The sequence below is a fragment of the Trachypithecus francoisi genome, unplaced genomic scaffold (genome assembly GCF_009764315.1).
Source record: "Trachypithecus francoisi isolate TF-2019V2 unplaced genomic scaffold, Tfra_2.0 Lachesis_group16, whole genome shotgun sequence".
Lineage (NCBI taxonomy): Eukaryota > Metazoa > Chordata > Mammalia > Primates > Cercopithecidae > Trachypithecus > Trachypithecus francoisi.
Window position 1 is genome coordinate 48537523 of NW_022681461.1, and position 16963 is coordinate 48554485.

The following is a 16963-nucleotide window of genomic DNA, read 5'->3' on the forward strand; positions in this document are numbered from 1 at the left end:
ACTTTGAAAACTGTAAAACCTCAGTCATCTCGTGCTCAAAAGCCTTCACTGGCTCCAGCTGTCTGGAGTCTACTCAAGGACCAATCCCAAACCATCATTCCCACCTTACGTTCAACTGTTTTACTGTATATGTCCTGGGACACTGAGACCAATGCCACGAAGGAACTGGCCTGGCCAGAGCTGGAAGCAGAGTGGGGTCCCACTTGTGTATCACGTAGAAGACCACAGCAAGAAGACTCTGAATGGGGGCTCTAGAAGAGAGAGGGAACAGAAGGAAGCTACACAGCAGAAGCAGAATAGGTGGCACAGGCAATTGATTGGAGGGAGGGAGAGGGGGTAGGTGAAGGGGATGAGGAGGAAGACAGAGGAGGCTGGAGAAAGGGGAATTGTTGTATAGCAGCGTCTGTATGTTCATCAATGTGCTGGGGGAAGGACTGCTTAAAGACTGGGGCTGCAAATACTAGGCTTGGTTTTGGATGTGCTGAGTTTAAAGTATCAACATGGCATTCAGGTAAGTGGAACTAGAATCCTAGAGACTAGAAGAGATGTAGATTTGTAAATCATCTGCAAGGAGAAGACTGTTCAAGTGAGGAAAGTGGGTAAGATCAATCGGAGCACAGAGAGAACAGGGGCCTGAGGAAAGAACCTTGGGGATGACAGCATTTGCTAGTCCAGATGAGTAAGAAAAGGCAGAGGACTAAACAGGGGAGAACTCACTGCCAAAGAAGCCAGGGGAGCATATTCCACAGCAAGATGTGAGAGAAGGTCATAGGATGTGGTGAATTACAGGATGCTGGTGAATTTCAGAGGAGCCACGTCAACCAAGCGGTGGGCAGAAGCCAGATTACAAAGCACTAGAGAATTCGGGGGTATTGGGGAAGTGGGTGCAGTGAACATGGGTTAGCCTTTCAAGAAGTTTAGAACTGAAAGGAAGGCAGGCAGGAGACAAGTTAGACCTCACCACTGACAAAGTGGAGTGTAAAGGCAGGAAAACACAGAGCAGGAGCTATGTGATAAAAGGGAGCTTGGTTTTAATAAAAAGAAGAGAAAGTGCTTTCGTCTTAATAGCTCAAAGAATGCTGATAGCAGCCGTGTGTGAAATTGATTTCTGAGGCCCAGCACCAGAGACAGAGAGGCTGTGAGGCAAATGGGGTAGTAAACCATGATTTAGCACCTTCACTTTCTCTGCTTATTACAAAACAGGCTTTAAAAAAGATGCCTGTGGTGCGCCTCAGCAATCTTGATATTGTCTGTGCCCAGGATCCATTTCAATATATTCCTGAGACATTTTGGTAATTCTAACACTGCTTGAGACATTAATCTATTAACTTTTCACATTGCTAAGCATGTTAATGCAATTTAAATATTATTTCTCTATTAAACAATATTGAATGATGTGGAAGGAAAAAGAACTCTTCTTGCTGGAAACAAAAAGGTAACGGGCTGAAAATGCTTACACATTGAAAAAGCACAATTAAGCTTTATAAACTCTCAAAGTTTGCTTCTACTTTGCAAGCATTGAGAGCCAGAGAGGGCTCACAAGAATCACAAAAAATCATTTCCTGTTACATGTACTATTAATAATAAACATTTAGTAAGTCATTTTGCAAATGGCTCCCTAACGTGATCATTTAATTTATAAATTAGAAGATGGTAGTCCTTCCCATATATACAATATCTGGATGATATTTTTCAGTTTTAAAATGCCAACAGTGCACAGAATTTAGCCAGCCCCAAAACGTAAAGATTTCTGTTGAACTTGACTGGAAGATAGGAAGAGAAGACTGCTATATTTGTCTCTAATCACCATTATTATTTCCCATTTTAATACAGGTAGAGCTGTACTATTTATAGATAATGATGACAAATTATAATGGCCTGGGAAGGACAGGTTCTTTTAGAAAGTTATTTTAAATAGGGCACTTATACTACAATCTACTCTGGACAAGATTTTAAAGAAAAAATTGTAGGATACCATGTTTTTGAAATAAATACCTATTTAACTAGAGAATACATGGCCTGATTGATGTAGTTACAACAAAAGCTATACTAAGACAATAGTAACTGACTCTCATTTATTATTGATAAAGGACTTAATATGTAGGAAAGCATTTTTAAAAAAACACTCTAAGTTATACAGTAGGGAAGCACAATAACAGAGTTTCTGTTTTGATACAAAACAAAGTATGTCATGAAGATTATTGATATAGCCCATTATAATACAAACATCACAGGAAGAAAAAAAAACATCATTCCTTAACACTTGGCTAGGAATTAAGTCAATACAGAAACTGAAAACCATCAAATGAAGCTGACTTTTATCTCATCATTTGGAAGACTTTTGCTTACAAACATTTATTGCTTTTCCATGTATTAAAGAGTAAACTCATTAATAAAAAGTACAGATTATAATTTAGCATTTCTTTTATTATTCAGAAGTCACTTTAGGATCTGCCATCGGTTCTGGATGCAGAAAATTGTATTAGTAAAGAAAGAAAGTCCCAGCAGAGATTCTCTGTTTCAAGAGTTGCTTTGTAACAAAACAATTCTTAGGACTGAAGCTGTAGGACTGCCTCTACTTGGATTTCATTTATTAATTGCACTGCACAACGTTTTTTCATATATTAGCACTTCTACTGAAAAAAATAGCTATGAGTTATATAGAACAAATGCTCACATTCCATTTTACAAATTAGAAAATTGATTTGTAAATGTGCTTAAGCGAAATAGACTAATTTAGAATCATAGACATTTTTGTAGCTAGAGGTGTCTTAGAAATTATCTAGTCGAAATTCTTTTTTGTGGAAGCAACTAACCTAAGAGAGAACTAAGTTGCCTAAAATACAACAACAGCAAAGTCAAGATATAACAAAAACACCACAGTGGCCAAATCCTGTTGCCTAGACTGTGTCCCTGTTGAGAAGTTTTTGCTATCAATATTATGTATGTATACTCTGAAACATTTTAAAATTAAAAGTGCTCACCAAAAACTCAGCTGAACAGCAAACATCCATTGAATATTAAACTCTGTATCAAGCCTTGTGTTAGACATTAGGGGTTAAGCTGAATATCACCTAGTCCCTAGCTTCAAGAACATTGTATTGATATTTTGCCTCTATAAATTTATTTTAACATGAGAGCTCTATTATTTGAATTGCAAGATTTAGTTTTACGGATAATCTAATGGAAATATATTCTCCCGAGTCCAAAACTCTGACTTTAAAATGTGTGCCCAGATTTGCTTCTATCAAGTTATTTTTCCTGATTAATTCTGCTCAACTTTACATCTTTCTGTGATCTGTGGTTATCTATATATTGTACTAATTTTTACACTCATTAAAATATGATTTAACAAGTATTCTTTACTTCTTTTTAATTGGTAGAGGCCTATGCTTTTAATTAAGTCAGGACTTCCTCACCCACCTCTCTTCATTCTCATTCCCAGTTCTCCTTCTAATCCCAGCACACTCATCTTCAAAAGCACAGCTTCCCAAGTGCTGCAGAGGGATGAAAATTGTTTACTCAGTGACAAGGTCCCTTTGGCAAACAAGGATCTAGTACTTGGATAAAGCTAGATTAAGCCAAGATGTGACAGGTTAATCATCTTTCAGCTTTACACATTTTGGGTAAATTTAGAGTTGGCATAAAAAGACATGTGAATAAGCAGAAATGTGATCCTTTTTGTGCCCCCATGGTTCAGATTCATTTTTGTCCTCTTATATTCCCTTGCTTATCTGCAGTTTCTGCATGTATTTTTCCCTCTGCCTTTAGATAATTTGAATGTATATGGACAAGAGTGAAAGCTGACAGCTGTTATGAATTAGACATTCAACTGCAACTTATCCTAGCCTGCCTTGTGTTAATCATTCATTTAACGAATATTCACTGAGACCGATTACGTATCTGGTGTTCCACAAAGTACTAGGCATATTCAGAGGCATATTCCTCTTTGTCACAGCCCTTAAGAAGCACACAGTCCACTTCTGGGGATAGATGTGTAAACAAGTAACTATACTGGGTGGCTGACAAATGCTAAAACAGCCATTTGTATCAAGTCCTAGCAATATGCTCAAAACACACAGGATGGCCGGGCAGTGGCTCACGCCTGTAACCCTAGCACTTTGGGAGGCAGAGGTGGGCAGATCACCTGAGGTCAGGAGTCCAAGACCAGCCTGGCCAACATGGTGAAACCCTGTCTCCACTAAAAATACAAAAATTAGCCAGGCGTGGTGGCGGGTGCCTGTAGTCCCAGCTACTCAGGAGGCTGAGACAGGGGAATCACTTGAATCCAGGAGGTGGAGGTTGCATTGAGCTGAGATCACACTACTGCACTCTAGTCTGGGTGAAGACTGTCTCAAAAAAAGAAAAAAGAAAAGAAAAGAAAAACAGGCCAAGCAGTGATTGATTCTACCTAGAGATAAGATAAAATTTTACTAGACGATGGCAGTGGCATTGCATCTTAAAGCAGGAGCAGAAGTACACAAGTCGAATGAAATAAAAAGATGTGAGCAAGATGGTGAGGAGGGGAATCTAGGTACTACCAAGATCATGACCCGATTACTAGATGTCCTCACAGCACCTGTGTGACTGAGAATCATGACCCATTATTGGAGTGTAGAGGCCATGTATGATCACGAAAAGCAGGAATGAATCTAGAACGTTGATTTAGGGCCAGTTTATGAAGGGTCTTGTATGCTATGCTAATAACTTAGACTTTACCCTATATCCAATGGCTCTTCACCTTTTTTGAAGAATTTGATAAAAGCTATAAATTCTCTCTCCAGAAGTATGATAACACACATATGCTCAAAATGTGGCATAGAGTTTCTGAGAGTTCACAGCCCACCTGGAATTGATTAATACTACTAGGTCCCACCAGCTTTAGGCAGTGGAGCCATAGAAAATCTCCTAGCAAGGAGTGAACAGTTGAGCTTTGTATTCTAGCAAGATAACTGGCAATGATGAAGAGGACAGATTGGTGGGAAGAGAGGCTGGAGGTCGAAAACACCAGATGGGAGGTCGATTGCAAAGTGCCAGACATGAATGGTAGTACCAGAATTATGTCAGTGAAAGTAAGATTGGACGGGGTGAGACTGGAAGAGAGAGGCATTTCAGAAATGGAATTGATAAGACTTGATGTCTGATTAATTACAAATGATGTTGAGCAGTTAAATATTTTGTTGTTATCTTAATCTTCCCCACTAAACTGTAAATCCTCTAAAGCTGTTGCTGACTCAAGCAGGACTCAGGGAATGAGCAGAAATGAACACATAAGCATGCAGGATTAGAAACTTCACATTCATGTGAAAGCAACAGGTCCCTCAAAAGCCAAGAAGCAGAGGGCTACGAGGTAGGGTAGTGACCTCTGAGGCTAATCACTGCTTATGGACACAAAATCAAATAAGGTGCTGTTGAAAATAGTAAACCTGAGTAGAGTAGTGATTAACTTTTTGGTTGCCATCTCTACCTTACATGGTTTCCCAGTCCCAGAGCATCTCCTGGATTGCTAAGAGACTAGGTTGGTTTGCTTTACATTCATAATGGGAAATTATGACCAGAACCTCAAAATCAACCTGCTCCCAAAATGGCAAAATTTGCCAAAGTGTTCCAAATATACAAGCTGCTGCCTGTAGTTACAGCTACAGGTTAAGTTAGAGGAAAATGTTATCTATTAAAGGTACAAAGATATGGTAATTGAGAGAGCAACTGCTTTTTAGAACAAAGTCATCTAAGTTGCAGGCGCAGAGTTTTTGATGGAATTCATCTCCTAGTGTGTGTGTGAAGGTGGGGGAGTGATACATATTTGAGCTGGAGAACAGAAGAAAGTCCCCAAAATGGAAATCACTTGGGCAATTTTTTTTTTTTTTTTTTGAGACGGAGTCTTGCTCTTTCGCCCGGGCTGGAGTGCAGTGGCTGGATCTCAGCTCACTGCAAGCTCCGCCTCCCGGGTTTACGCCATTCTCCTGCCTCAGCCTCCGGAGTAGCTGGGACTACAGGCGCCCGCCACCTCGCCCGGCTAGTTTTTTGTATTTTTAGTAGAGACGGGGTTTCACCGTGTTAGCCAGGATGGTCTCGATCTCCTGACCTCGTGATCCGCCCGTCTCGGCCTCCCAAAGTGCTGGGATTACAGGCTTGAGCCACCGCGCCCGGCCCACTTGGACAATTTTAAGCGACTAGATATTTCTCATGCTCTTGCTTTCTACCCGGCCTTATGCTTACTCTATGCTGTACATAACTTTTTGAGAGATAAATGACAAATATGTAAACATTTAAAACAAAACATACTTCCAGGCATTTCATCATTGATTAAATATTTGTTGAAGTCTCACATTTTCTTCAAAATGATATTCTTAATAATTATTTCAATAACTGTAGCTAACTCAAAAATAGAAAGCATCACCCCTGCCTTTAAAGAGCTTCCAGTCTATTTGAGAAGATAATTGTTATACAGAACGATAATCCCAAAGAGCTACAAAGTCTAGTTTTAATTTATTCTATACTGATTCTTTGTAAACTGATACTACATAATGAGACACCACGTAACTCCAGGTTAAAGAGAATATTACAATACTAAGAGCTTATCATTCTACTTTTTCTGAGTAAGGAGAACCGAACTTAAGCAAAAGTAGAAACAAGAATGTAAAAAAGAAGAAAGCATAATATTAAGCCAGGGAGAATGTTTTAAATTTCAATCCCATACATCCTACAATATCTAGATGGTATTTAAGAGAGAGTGCATCCAATTATAAGCATAGGAATAGAACCTAAATCACATCCAGCATCTCATGGAACTTAATTCAGAACTATTACACCACATTTTTTTCTTGGCTCAGATGGCACAGTAGTCAACCAAAGAAGAGAGAAAGTTCTACCAAAACCAAAAGCTGACTTGTTTGAGAGTGACATGAAGTTAGCTAGTCATTTCATGCAGCTTCCCTATTATCAGTTATAATTTGGGTTTTTTTGCCCATCAAACCCTAAGCCATATTAATCTATTAACGTTCCAGTTTCCTCAGCAAATCACAAAATGAGATTTTTCTCCAACAGGAATTCTTTCTCTATGATTCCAAACCCCAACATGTGCTTTCCAGAGCCTCAGATGTTTCCTTAGTTCTACGGATGTTTTGTAAATTCATTTCAGCTAAATTTGCCAGCGCTGCAGAAAGTATCTATGGCTGATTGGAGTCACAGTTTGGATGGAGCTCTAGTTAGATTAGATGGAAATGGAAACTAAAACTTCTAACTGGCTCACCAGGAAGTCAGGAATTCACAAAAAGAGCAGAGAAGGAATTTCGTGGGAGGGGGTGTTTCAAACATGCCTGTTTCGGGGAGTGGAGGGTGTGGAAGCCCTGGGGGGTGACTCTTCATTGTTTTCCTTGGTGTTGGGCCTACATATTATTTTCCACTGGAGATTTGTTTTCCTTTCTAAGTATAGGAAAAAGAAGAAAACAAAAAACAACAACAGCAACCAGGAACAGTTGCTTCATTTTTAGAACTCCAGGTAAAATGGCTGTTTCACACCTGAGGTGAAATAGTATCAGGGTTTAAAATATCCCTACAGTCCAGGGGCCAGGAAGGTGATGACTTCCTTCAAAAACATGAAATAAATGAATTTTTGAAAATGACTATAGTTTCTACAGGATACAGTTCTCCTGTTGTCCACTTTTCCTTTGTAAAATACATGAATTACCAGCTTCAGCCTTCTACTCCTAATTGAGCACTCCCTAGTTCTAGAAGTTCAGCTATTATAGTTGTTATAAAGCAGATTATTATCCTGGAAAAAGAGAACCAGACTGACAGGCTATTTCTAGTAGAAAATCTCCTTAAGTCTTGCAAATTAAAAGTGTTTGAAATCTCCATCAGAAAAAAATGCATTATAATGTTTATATTAATATTCTCTCAGTCTTATGACAAAGCACTTATAGTGTTTACATTTGCTAAGTTTGTGCTTTTAAAGTAATAGAAACTGACAGTGATCAAATATTTTATCTATGCCTTCCCTTGAGATAAGCTGATTCAAAATATTTAATGGTCTGTGGAAAATTTCCTGAATACTAATCTTTGTTCATATTGGCAATTATTGATTTTAATTCAACTGGCTGTGAAATTGTGTTCCGTTGGCGCTTTCCAAAATGCCCAGAGGTTTCTCAGCAGTTTTCTAGATGAGTTATAATCCAGGCTTGACCTTGGATAGAATACAAAATAAAATCAAGTTACCATAGTTCTGAAATGAAAACCTTACAGAAGTATTTGACATTGAACAGAGTCAGATTTTTGTTTCCTAAAAAGTGATGAAGCTGTTTTAATTTCATCTCCAAATTGTTATCCCAGGTTGAGAAGGAATTCTGAGAACAAAATAATTTTTTAGAAGAAAAGCAACACAGTTCATAGTCATTTTATAGTAAATTAACATACTGATAAATACTCTTTGAAAAGGAAAGGTCAAAATATGCAGCTAGACAGCAAAAAAAAAAAAAAAAAAAAGAACCACACAACAAAAACAAAACAAAACAAAAGATAGATATAGACATAAAACCTGGCTTTACCAGATGTTAGCTATGTGACATGAGTGTGTTCATGCATTTGTGGTATGGGGGTGGGAGCAGGGAGAGATAAAATAATTGACACTAATATTCCAGAAACGACGCTAGGTATTTCCCATGTGTTCTCTCTGTTAATCACCATATTATGAGAGGTATCAATGTTTCCTTTTTCTTTTTTTTGAGATGGGGTTTTACTGTCGTTGCCCAGGCTGGAGTGCATTGGCCCAATCTCAGCTCACTGCAACCTCCACCTCCTGGATTCAAACGATTCTTATGCCCCAGCCTCCCAAGTAGCTGGGATTACAGGCAAGTGCCACTACGCCTGGCTAACTTTTTGTGTTTTTAGTAAAGATGGGGTTTCACCATGTTGATCAGGCTGGTCTCAAACTCCTGACCTCAGCTGATCCGCTCACCTCGGACTGTCAAAGTGCTGGCGTGAGCCACCATGCCCGGCCAATGGTCCCATTTTACACATGAAGAAACTCTGGCTAAATGAGATCTGACAACATGTCTAAGTCAAGTTTACCAGTATATGACTAGGAAAGTCCGTCTCACTCTAAAGTCTGTGCTCTTTCTCCTGCAGCATGATACAGGTTGTTCAATCTCACAGCCTCAATTTTCTTATTTCTAGAATAAGGAAAAAAAATTCTTACCTGACCTGGGTAATTGTGAGGATTAAATACAATCATTTGTCTAAATCTTGGCATACTTCCTGGCATGTAGGTACTTAAGAGACCCCAGTTTTCCCTCACCATCAACTCTTTAGGCGTAGGTGCAGTTAGGTGCCTTAACAGGAATGTGCAAAAGTGCACTGGAATGTGTGCATAGATGCTGAGAAAGCAAAAGGGAGACAGGTACCCAAAAGTCCTCCTTGGCCTGTATAGCTTTTACACCCTGTTACAGAATTGACTTTTCTCTTCAGTAGCAAGGGACAGGCTTCATGCAGTGGCCTCTGAAAGACCATGCACTGTGTCACTGGCAGTTCATCATATCTCCCAACAGTGCAGCTGTGATAAGAACCAGATGATCCAAATTTCCTAAGCAAGCCAGCAGCAAATATCATCTGGGAAGGCGCATGCCTCAGTATCCACACACTACACTCTTTAAGAAAGTACATCAAAAAGCTAATGGACTTTTACAAGAGCCCAGTTACTGCTTAATGTCTGTGAGCTCTCAGGAGCAGGGAATCACAACCCCTACCACGTACAGTTGGCGGCAGAACCAGTATTCCAACTTGTTAAAGAAGCCAAGGATTAGATAAGATTTATAGAGACCTGATGTGGGTAGGGCAGCTAAAAATGGAATCTGCAGATTTGTTTCCAAAGCTGCAGACATGGCCAGGATGTTTCTGTGTATAGATTGCTCCACTTTGCGTGGGCAGACCACAGGAAAAATGGTTCTCTCATCAATGGAGGAGTTGCCCCTCTTTTTAATACAGAACTGTGTGACATCCATTTGATACAGCCACATACACAGCTCCAGATAGCTTAAGCTAAATACTGTCTGTCTGGAAGTGGAAAACCAGAGGTTCAGGTACCTTCTTGATGTTCTTAGAATTGTAAGCGCCATTCTTTCCCTTGTCTCATAGCCTTTTTGTTACTTCTGAGGATCTGTTGACATCTGAAAAACACTTCTCTTATACTATAACTTCAGCTGTTACATGACTTCAATTTTACAAAAAAAAAAAAAACTATCAAGCATTTCCTCAGCACCTACTTTTTTTTTTTCATTTAATTTTATATAGCTTGACCTCTTGTTTTAACATTTGGAAAAAATATTTTCCAACTACCCTGTATATATGTGTCTCTGAGCAAATATAACTCTAGTCTTTCACTGCTAATTTCTGCTTCATCTTACATCTTTCATGTATTTGATAACCTGTGCAGGTTCCAATGAAAGAGGCTATGGATAAGTGGTACATAGGAGGTCATTCTAAGGTGAAGTGTCTATTGGGCAGAGAGCTGCAGGGAAAATATTGCTTCGTGTGATTACTCAAATTGTTTAACTACTTGTAGCTGTCAGGCTTGGAGCTGTTCACCTGAGATTTTGTTGCTGCAATTGGCTCTGGAATTAACCACAAAACTATCAGATGAAAACCACGTTTAGATAAGCCAGTAATGGCAACAAAATGACACCATTCTGAGGTTGATAGATGTAGGAGAGCTCTTCTAGTGTTTGTAGAATGCATATAATGATCTGTGACCACAATCTGTATTCCATGCAATTGGCATTTACTGAGGCTAAGAACGTCTTGACTGGCCAGGAACAATGGATCAGTGGAATTGGGGGGCTGATTGCTGAGTTTCTGAGAAGATAGCAGTTGATTTAGGAGTCTTAATCAACACTACATTTAAAGGTCAAAATGTGGCACCAAAGATCTAAAAATGGCTGAACTGTTTCTAAATTCAATAACTCAAGGGGCCTAGTCAATTTTCATAAAATTATAGGGCCAAAACTCAGGCACTTCTTCTCTCAGTGGATTTCTCAAATGCTAGATCAAAACAGCTGCCAGTTGTCCATTCTCACTCATCCAATGCCTATAAAGTAAAATAGTTGCTGTAATAAGAAAGGGCTTTATAATGGCCTTTTCCCTCAAATTCAATATGAGATGCACTCTAGACTTTTTATGATAAATCTCCTACTAGTGAAACATTGCCTTACATAAAGAACTTAATGGTTGTTCTTTAGTTCTTTGTCACTGATATTAATAGCTAAAGACTATCATCTCACATGACATTGCTACTGAAATTTCCAGCAGTGGGGTCAGGGATAATCTTTTGATCACTGTGTTCAATAGCACCCATAACCTTCCTTTTGAGACACTGAATTACAATATTACATTTATCTGATGAAAGTCAAATTGAAGAACATTGGCTGGCCTGTATAGAAAAGCTTAGATTTTTTTATTTCAGAAGCAATCAGCATTACTTTTAAGCAACCCATTATCTGCTCTTTATTTTTCTTCTGCCTCTATTTCCCCTGCTAGATGCAATTCAAAGTTTACCCTTTAGAAAATTGCTGCTGTAAAGTTAAAAGGACTGTACATTCAAAAGTAAAAGAGTAATGGGGCCGAGCGTGATGGCTTATGCCTGTAATGTCAGCACTTTGAGAAGCCAAGGTGGCTGGATAGCTTGAGCTCAGGAGTTCAAGACCAGCTTGGGCAACATAGCAAAACCTCGTTTCTATGAAAAATACAAAAATTAGCTTGGTGTGGTGGCAAGCACCTACAGTCCCAGCTACTCAAGAGGCTGAGGCAGGAGGATCCCTTGAACCCAGGAGGTCAAGGCTGCAATGATCATGTCACTGCACTCCAGCCTGGGAAACAAAGCAAGACACTGTCTCAAAAAAAAAAAAAAAAAATGTAGAAGAGAAGTAAATATGTGTTCTACCAGGGCCAGACACAAAATTTGTTTATAGTGAAGAAAGTCTTAAAAACTGCAATAAGCAAATACTTCTAGATTTTAAATAATCAGAAAGGCATCTCTAAAAAGTCATTGCTGGTTATAGATGTAAATGTCTGGCACAGTTAAAAAGCAGAAAAATTACTTTCTCCAACATTAAATATGGATTCCATTGGAATGAATTATGTTTATTCTACTTGTTAAAATAAAACTTGGAGTTTGTTCGGCTTTGTGAAATAGACCTGTAACTTGCTTCTGGGTTTGCATGAGATCGCATTCAGAGACATCGTGGGCACTTACTATGTGTAGTGCTGAAACGTGTAATATGTGATGAGATAAGATGCTTAGCAGTGAAACCTCGCCATTGAAGCTTTTAGTACTTCTTCAAACAAGGCACTTGAAAAATATCAAGGAAGTTTAGCACAGAGTTTGAAACAACTTGTTTTTCTAGAAAAACAAAATCACAACCATACATTATTTACCAAATATCTTACCCAGAGAACAGCCAGAGGGAAACTCCCCAAGGATTTGACATTGGAGTGTTCTTATCTCATATGAAAATGCAGTTTGCCTGTGAATGCTGCATGTGGATTTTGTTTTGTGTGGTTTTGTTTTGTTTTTGCAGTTGTAGTAATGGATAGCATCAAAGTTTGTAATCACTCATTTCAATTACTGTATTAATCTTAACATTTGTGATACTGGTTTCAGCAAAGTCATATTGAATTTGAGTAAAATGAGAGAAATTGCATTGCACAAATGTATATTTGTCACAGAAATAGAAACTGCTTCAGGAAAATCCTGTACCTCTCTCAGCAGTCAGCAATCCTATCTTCTATTCACATGCGGCAAACAAAGAGTTAGAAGATATACATGATATAAATGATGAATTGATGGGTGCTGACGAGTTGATGGGTGCAGCACACCAACATGGCACAAGTATACATATGTAACAAACCTGCACGTTATGCACATGTACCCTAGAACTTAAAGTATAATTAAAAAAAAAAAAAAAAGAAGATATACAATTAACTTAAAAATCTGAGGGATGAATTTAATGGGCCACGGAGAAGAAATTTGGGTGTGTATGCATCATTGGCAAAGAGTCTTTTCTCTCTCACTGTTTTGAGTTCTGAAAACAGAGCACCTCATATTGCAGTGATTAAGGATTGATTTTAATAATCCTAAAAACCAGGCTTTGGAGCTCAATAAATTCTTCCTTTCAAAAGTACAGATTTTGGGGTTACCAATGTGGCTCCATTACCCAGGCTTTGCCACATTTTATAGGAACATAAAACTGCTGGCAGATTACATCACCAAGCAGATGCAATATGACAAGTGGCTGCAAGGTCATACTGTGGGAAAGGCAGGGATTTCAGGGAGATGATACCTTACAAGTACAGTGTCTCAACTAAACTCAACAGCAAAAAGCCTGGTGCCTTACCAGTGTACCTCCTGTAAACTTTCAGAGCCCATATATGTTTATACATATTAATAATAAGTAATAAATAATGTTAAATAATAATAGCAACAAATGCTTATACAATGTAGTGCTTATTATTTAGGCCCTATGTACTTTTAAAAATGTATGTGTATATTTGTTTTTGTGGTAGTGAAATGTACTAATACAAAATTTAACATTTTAACTATTTTTAAGTATGTAGTTCAGTGACATTAAATACATTCACATTGTTCTGTAATCATCACTACTATCCATCTCCAGAACTTTTTCATCTTCCCTAACTGAAACTCTGTATCCATAAAACAACTCCCCATTCCCCTCTTTCCCAGCATCCCCCATTCTAGACACAGACACAGACATTTCTGTATCTATGAATTTGACTATTCTAGGTACCTCAGTAAGTGGAATCATGCAGTATTTGTTCTTTTGTGTCTGACTTATTTCACTTAGTGTCATGTCTTTAAGTTTCATTCATGTTGAACCTGCATCTAAATTTTCTTCCTTTTTAAGGCTGAGTAGTATTCCATTGTATGTATTTATCACATTTTGTTTACATATTCATCCACTCATGGACATTTGGGTTACTTCCACTTTATGTGCTTTTTATATATCAACTCTTTTACTGCTCACAAAGATCCATTGATTCGTTCATTGTTGTAATATCTTTATTATCTCCATTTTATGATAAGAAAACAGAAGCATATGAGATTGTGTATGTGCCCAACTTTATAGAGCTAGGAAGCTCTGAAGCCACTATTGCATCCCAGGCTGAGTAGATCCACAGTTCCTGCTCCTAATCACTGTGCTATCTCATCTCCCTTTCAAATGATTCAGGAAGCTAAGTATAGCATGCACCAGTTGGAAAACCATTTGTGTAACATCGTAAGGCCAAGTACAGGTTTTAAAAGTTCAAAGGAGTAGTCAGTTTAACAACCGAACCCCATAGCAACTGATTTATAAAGGATCCCATTACTACAAAATAAAAATTAGTGCTCTGCTCTGGCACTAGTTCTGGGTGGGCTAAGTTCATTTTGCTAATCTTCCTATATAATATGTGTGTGCGTGTGTGTGTTTGTGTGTGTGTGTGTGTGTGTGTGTGCAGTAGCATGGTTATAATGTTACCCCACTTTGTAAAAAGGGAAATTGGAACATAGGAAGGTGGCAAGTTACTTGTTCAAGGACTCATAATAAAAAATAGAATCTGTACCCAAACTCAGATAATCTGTAACTCCAGAGCCTGTTCTCTCAACTGTAGCACAAATTTTATCTTTTTCTTGAATGTGAAGCACAGCGTTGAGACCTGTACATAGCCACAAGTATTCTTACAGTGTGTGGAAATTTTCCTAGAAAGCCTGTAAATAACCAGCAAGTCTATTTGTCAAGAGGCAATCCCTGCATTACTAAAGTTATTTGTATAGTTATTCCAATGAACAAATCTGAAAACTAGGAATGCAGTTGCTTTATTAAAAAGTTGTCAATTGTATAAAATATTGTTAGATTTTGGGAAGCAGTTTAGTATGCACATGCCAAGCTTCTCAGGACAGAAACACTTCTGAGAGCAGCTTCTTTCCCTTCACAAAGGGATGAAGAATACACTCATGAACCCTGAGCAGAATTGTGACTTTAATGCAATTGATTGTCTTCTAACCTAAATTCCTGTTTCTGGCTTCCTTTTCCATTTGTTCCATAACCCTGAGCAGAATTGTGACTTCAATGCAATTGATTGTCTTCTAACCTAAATTCCTGTTTCTGGCTTCCTTTTCCATTTGTTCCATTTGTACAACCTCGTGCCCACTTCAGTCATTGCCCAGGGTCCTTAAATTTAAATATCCCTCTCCCTGAACACATAGGCAGTATGAAATGGAAAAGAATCCGAGAATCTGATTGCACGTTTTCATTCCTGGCAAGGCCACCATGTACACACGTACAGGCCAGTCACATTTTAGGACACGTGTTTCAGGGTTCCATGGGGATATGATGCTGACCATTCTTTTGTTTCTCACAGAGTTCCAGGACCGCACGCTCCGAGGAGGACCGGGACGGCCTATGGGATGCCTGGGGCCCATGGAGTGAGTGCTCACGCACCTGCGGGGGAGGGGCCTCCTATTCTCTGAGACGCTGCCTGAGCAGCAAGTAAGTCCTGCACCTGTTGGGGGTCTTTGTGAGAACCAGAGGTAGCAGGTTTGAGGCGTACTTTCGTGATTGGGTTTAATGGAGAATATTTTGTTGCTTACAGATCCAGATAAAAGAAAATAATTAAAGGAACGTACAAATAATTAAATTTGTGTTCTTACGTGTTTTTACTTGTGTACTTATGTCCATCTCCAGCCAGGTCTTTATATACTCTTATCAGATGATAAGCAATAGAGAACTTATCATCTTTACCAAGCACATGTTATCTGTTTTCATGTTAGGACTGGAAGGAGAATTTATTGTTAGGAATGGTTCTGGAATTGTTAGCTCTATAATATATTGTACAATATTGGTGTTAGTAGCATATTGGGTTTATGCTGGATTTTTAGTATTACCAAGTACTTTGCAAGTGAGTAATATATTGGTTTATCTTTGTAGATGTCCTAATAGCCAGAATTTTCTTAAAGTCATTCAGTTCAATGAATGATGAATTTTGGATATATGGAAGTTCAGAAAAATAGATGCTTCAGTGGGAATTGGGTCAGGAATAGTGAGAGGGATGAATAAGGTAGACATGGGGGTGGCTAATGACATTTAAGCTAAAAGGAAAGGGCCTGAGGCCTTAGAATGGAAATTTTTACTTAGAGTAATAATAATTTAAAACTCCTTGAGCTGTGTGGTCTGTGACTAGATCTGTCTCCAAACTGTAAAATATAAAGTACTATGGTAATATTTTTAATGAAAGATTTTATTTGACTCTGAAAAGTGTTATGTATAGCAAGTAGGAGGTTTGATCAAAATTACTGTACATACTATATTATAAAACAGGAAACAGAAAAAGAATTCTAGACATTTCATAAACAAATAGCAGAAAGTGGTGAGACAGAGGTTCAGAAAAAATGTCAACTTACTTTAATAAGAGTGAGAATTTCTTGAAATCAGCATCTGAGCCTTATTCCTTTCTGTCTCCCCAAGGCCTGCACAGGGTCTAACAGATATTAGAAGCCCAGTAGATGGTTCTTCATTGAATCACAAAAGACCATTTTGGCTCCAGGCAGGTCTCACTGGAAATGTTATAACCTGAGATATATCCAACAAGACACCAGATCAGTTCTGATATTTGGCCACTGTGGCATTGAGGTGTGCACTAAAAATGGGTCAATGTGATTATATCTACCAGCAAGTTTGTTTGTCTCATTTTTGAGGCCAGCTTCGAATCAGCAAGAACCTTAAGCTGATAAGAAAGACTAGACTTTTGCTCCTTATTATTCACTTGCTCTCTTAATCTCGAATATACAAAACTTCCTAAATCTGCAATATATGCTGCTACAGGGTGATAATGTAACTGGTAATATTCATACATCAGTAAAGCCAAAAAGTATAAATTTAGAATGTTCCTGTTACCTAGTTTTCTCAAATTAGCATCC

General features: G+C 38.4%; 1 protein-coding gene across 2 annotated transcripts in view; it reads left to right on the forward strand.

The window, feature by feature from the left end:
- The window catches only part of ADAMTSL1 (ADAMTS like 1), a 979130-nt gene that overhangs the window by 565822 nt on the left and 396345 nt on the right, over window positions 1-16963 (forward strand). For both annotated transcript variants that reach the window (XM_033237422.1, XM_033237423.1), the window contains one exon: window positions 15409-15536. In XM_033237422.1, the coding sequence (XP_033093313.1) occupies window positions 15409-15536 (128 nt within the window). The remainder of the gene's footprint in view (window positions 1-15408; window positions 15537-16963) is intronic.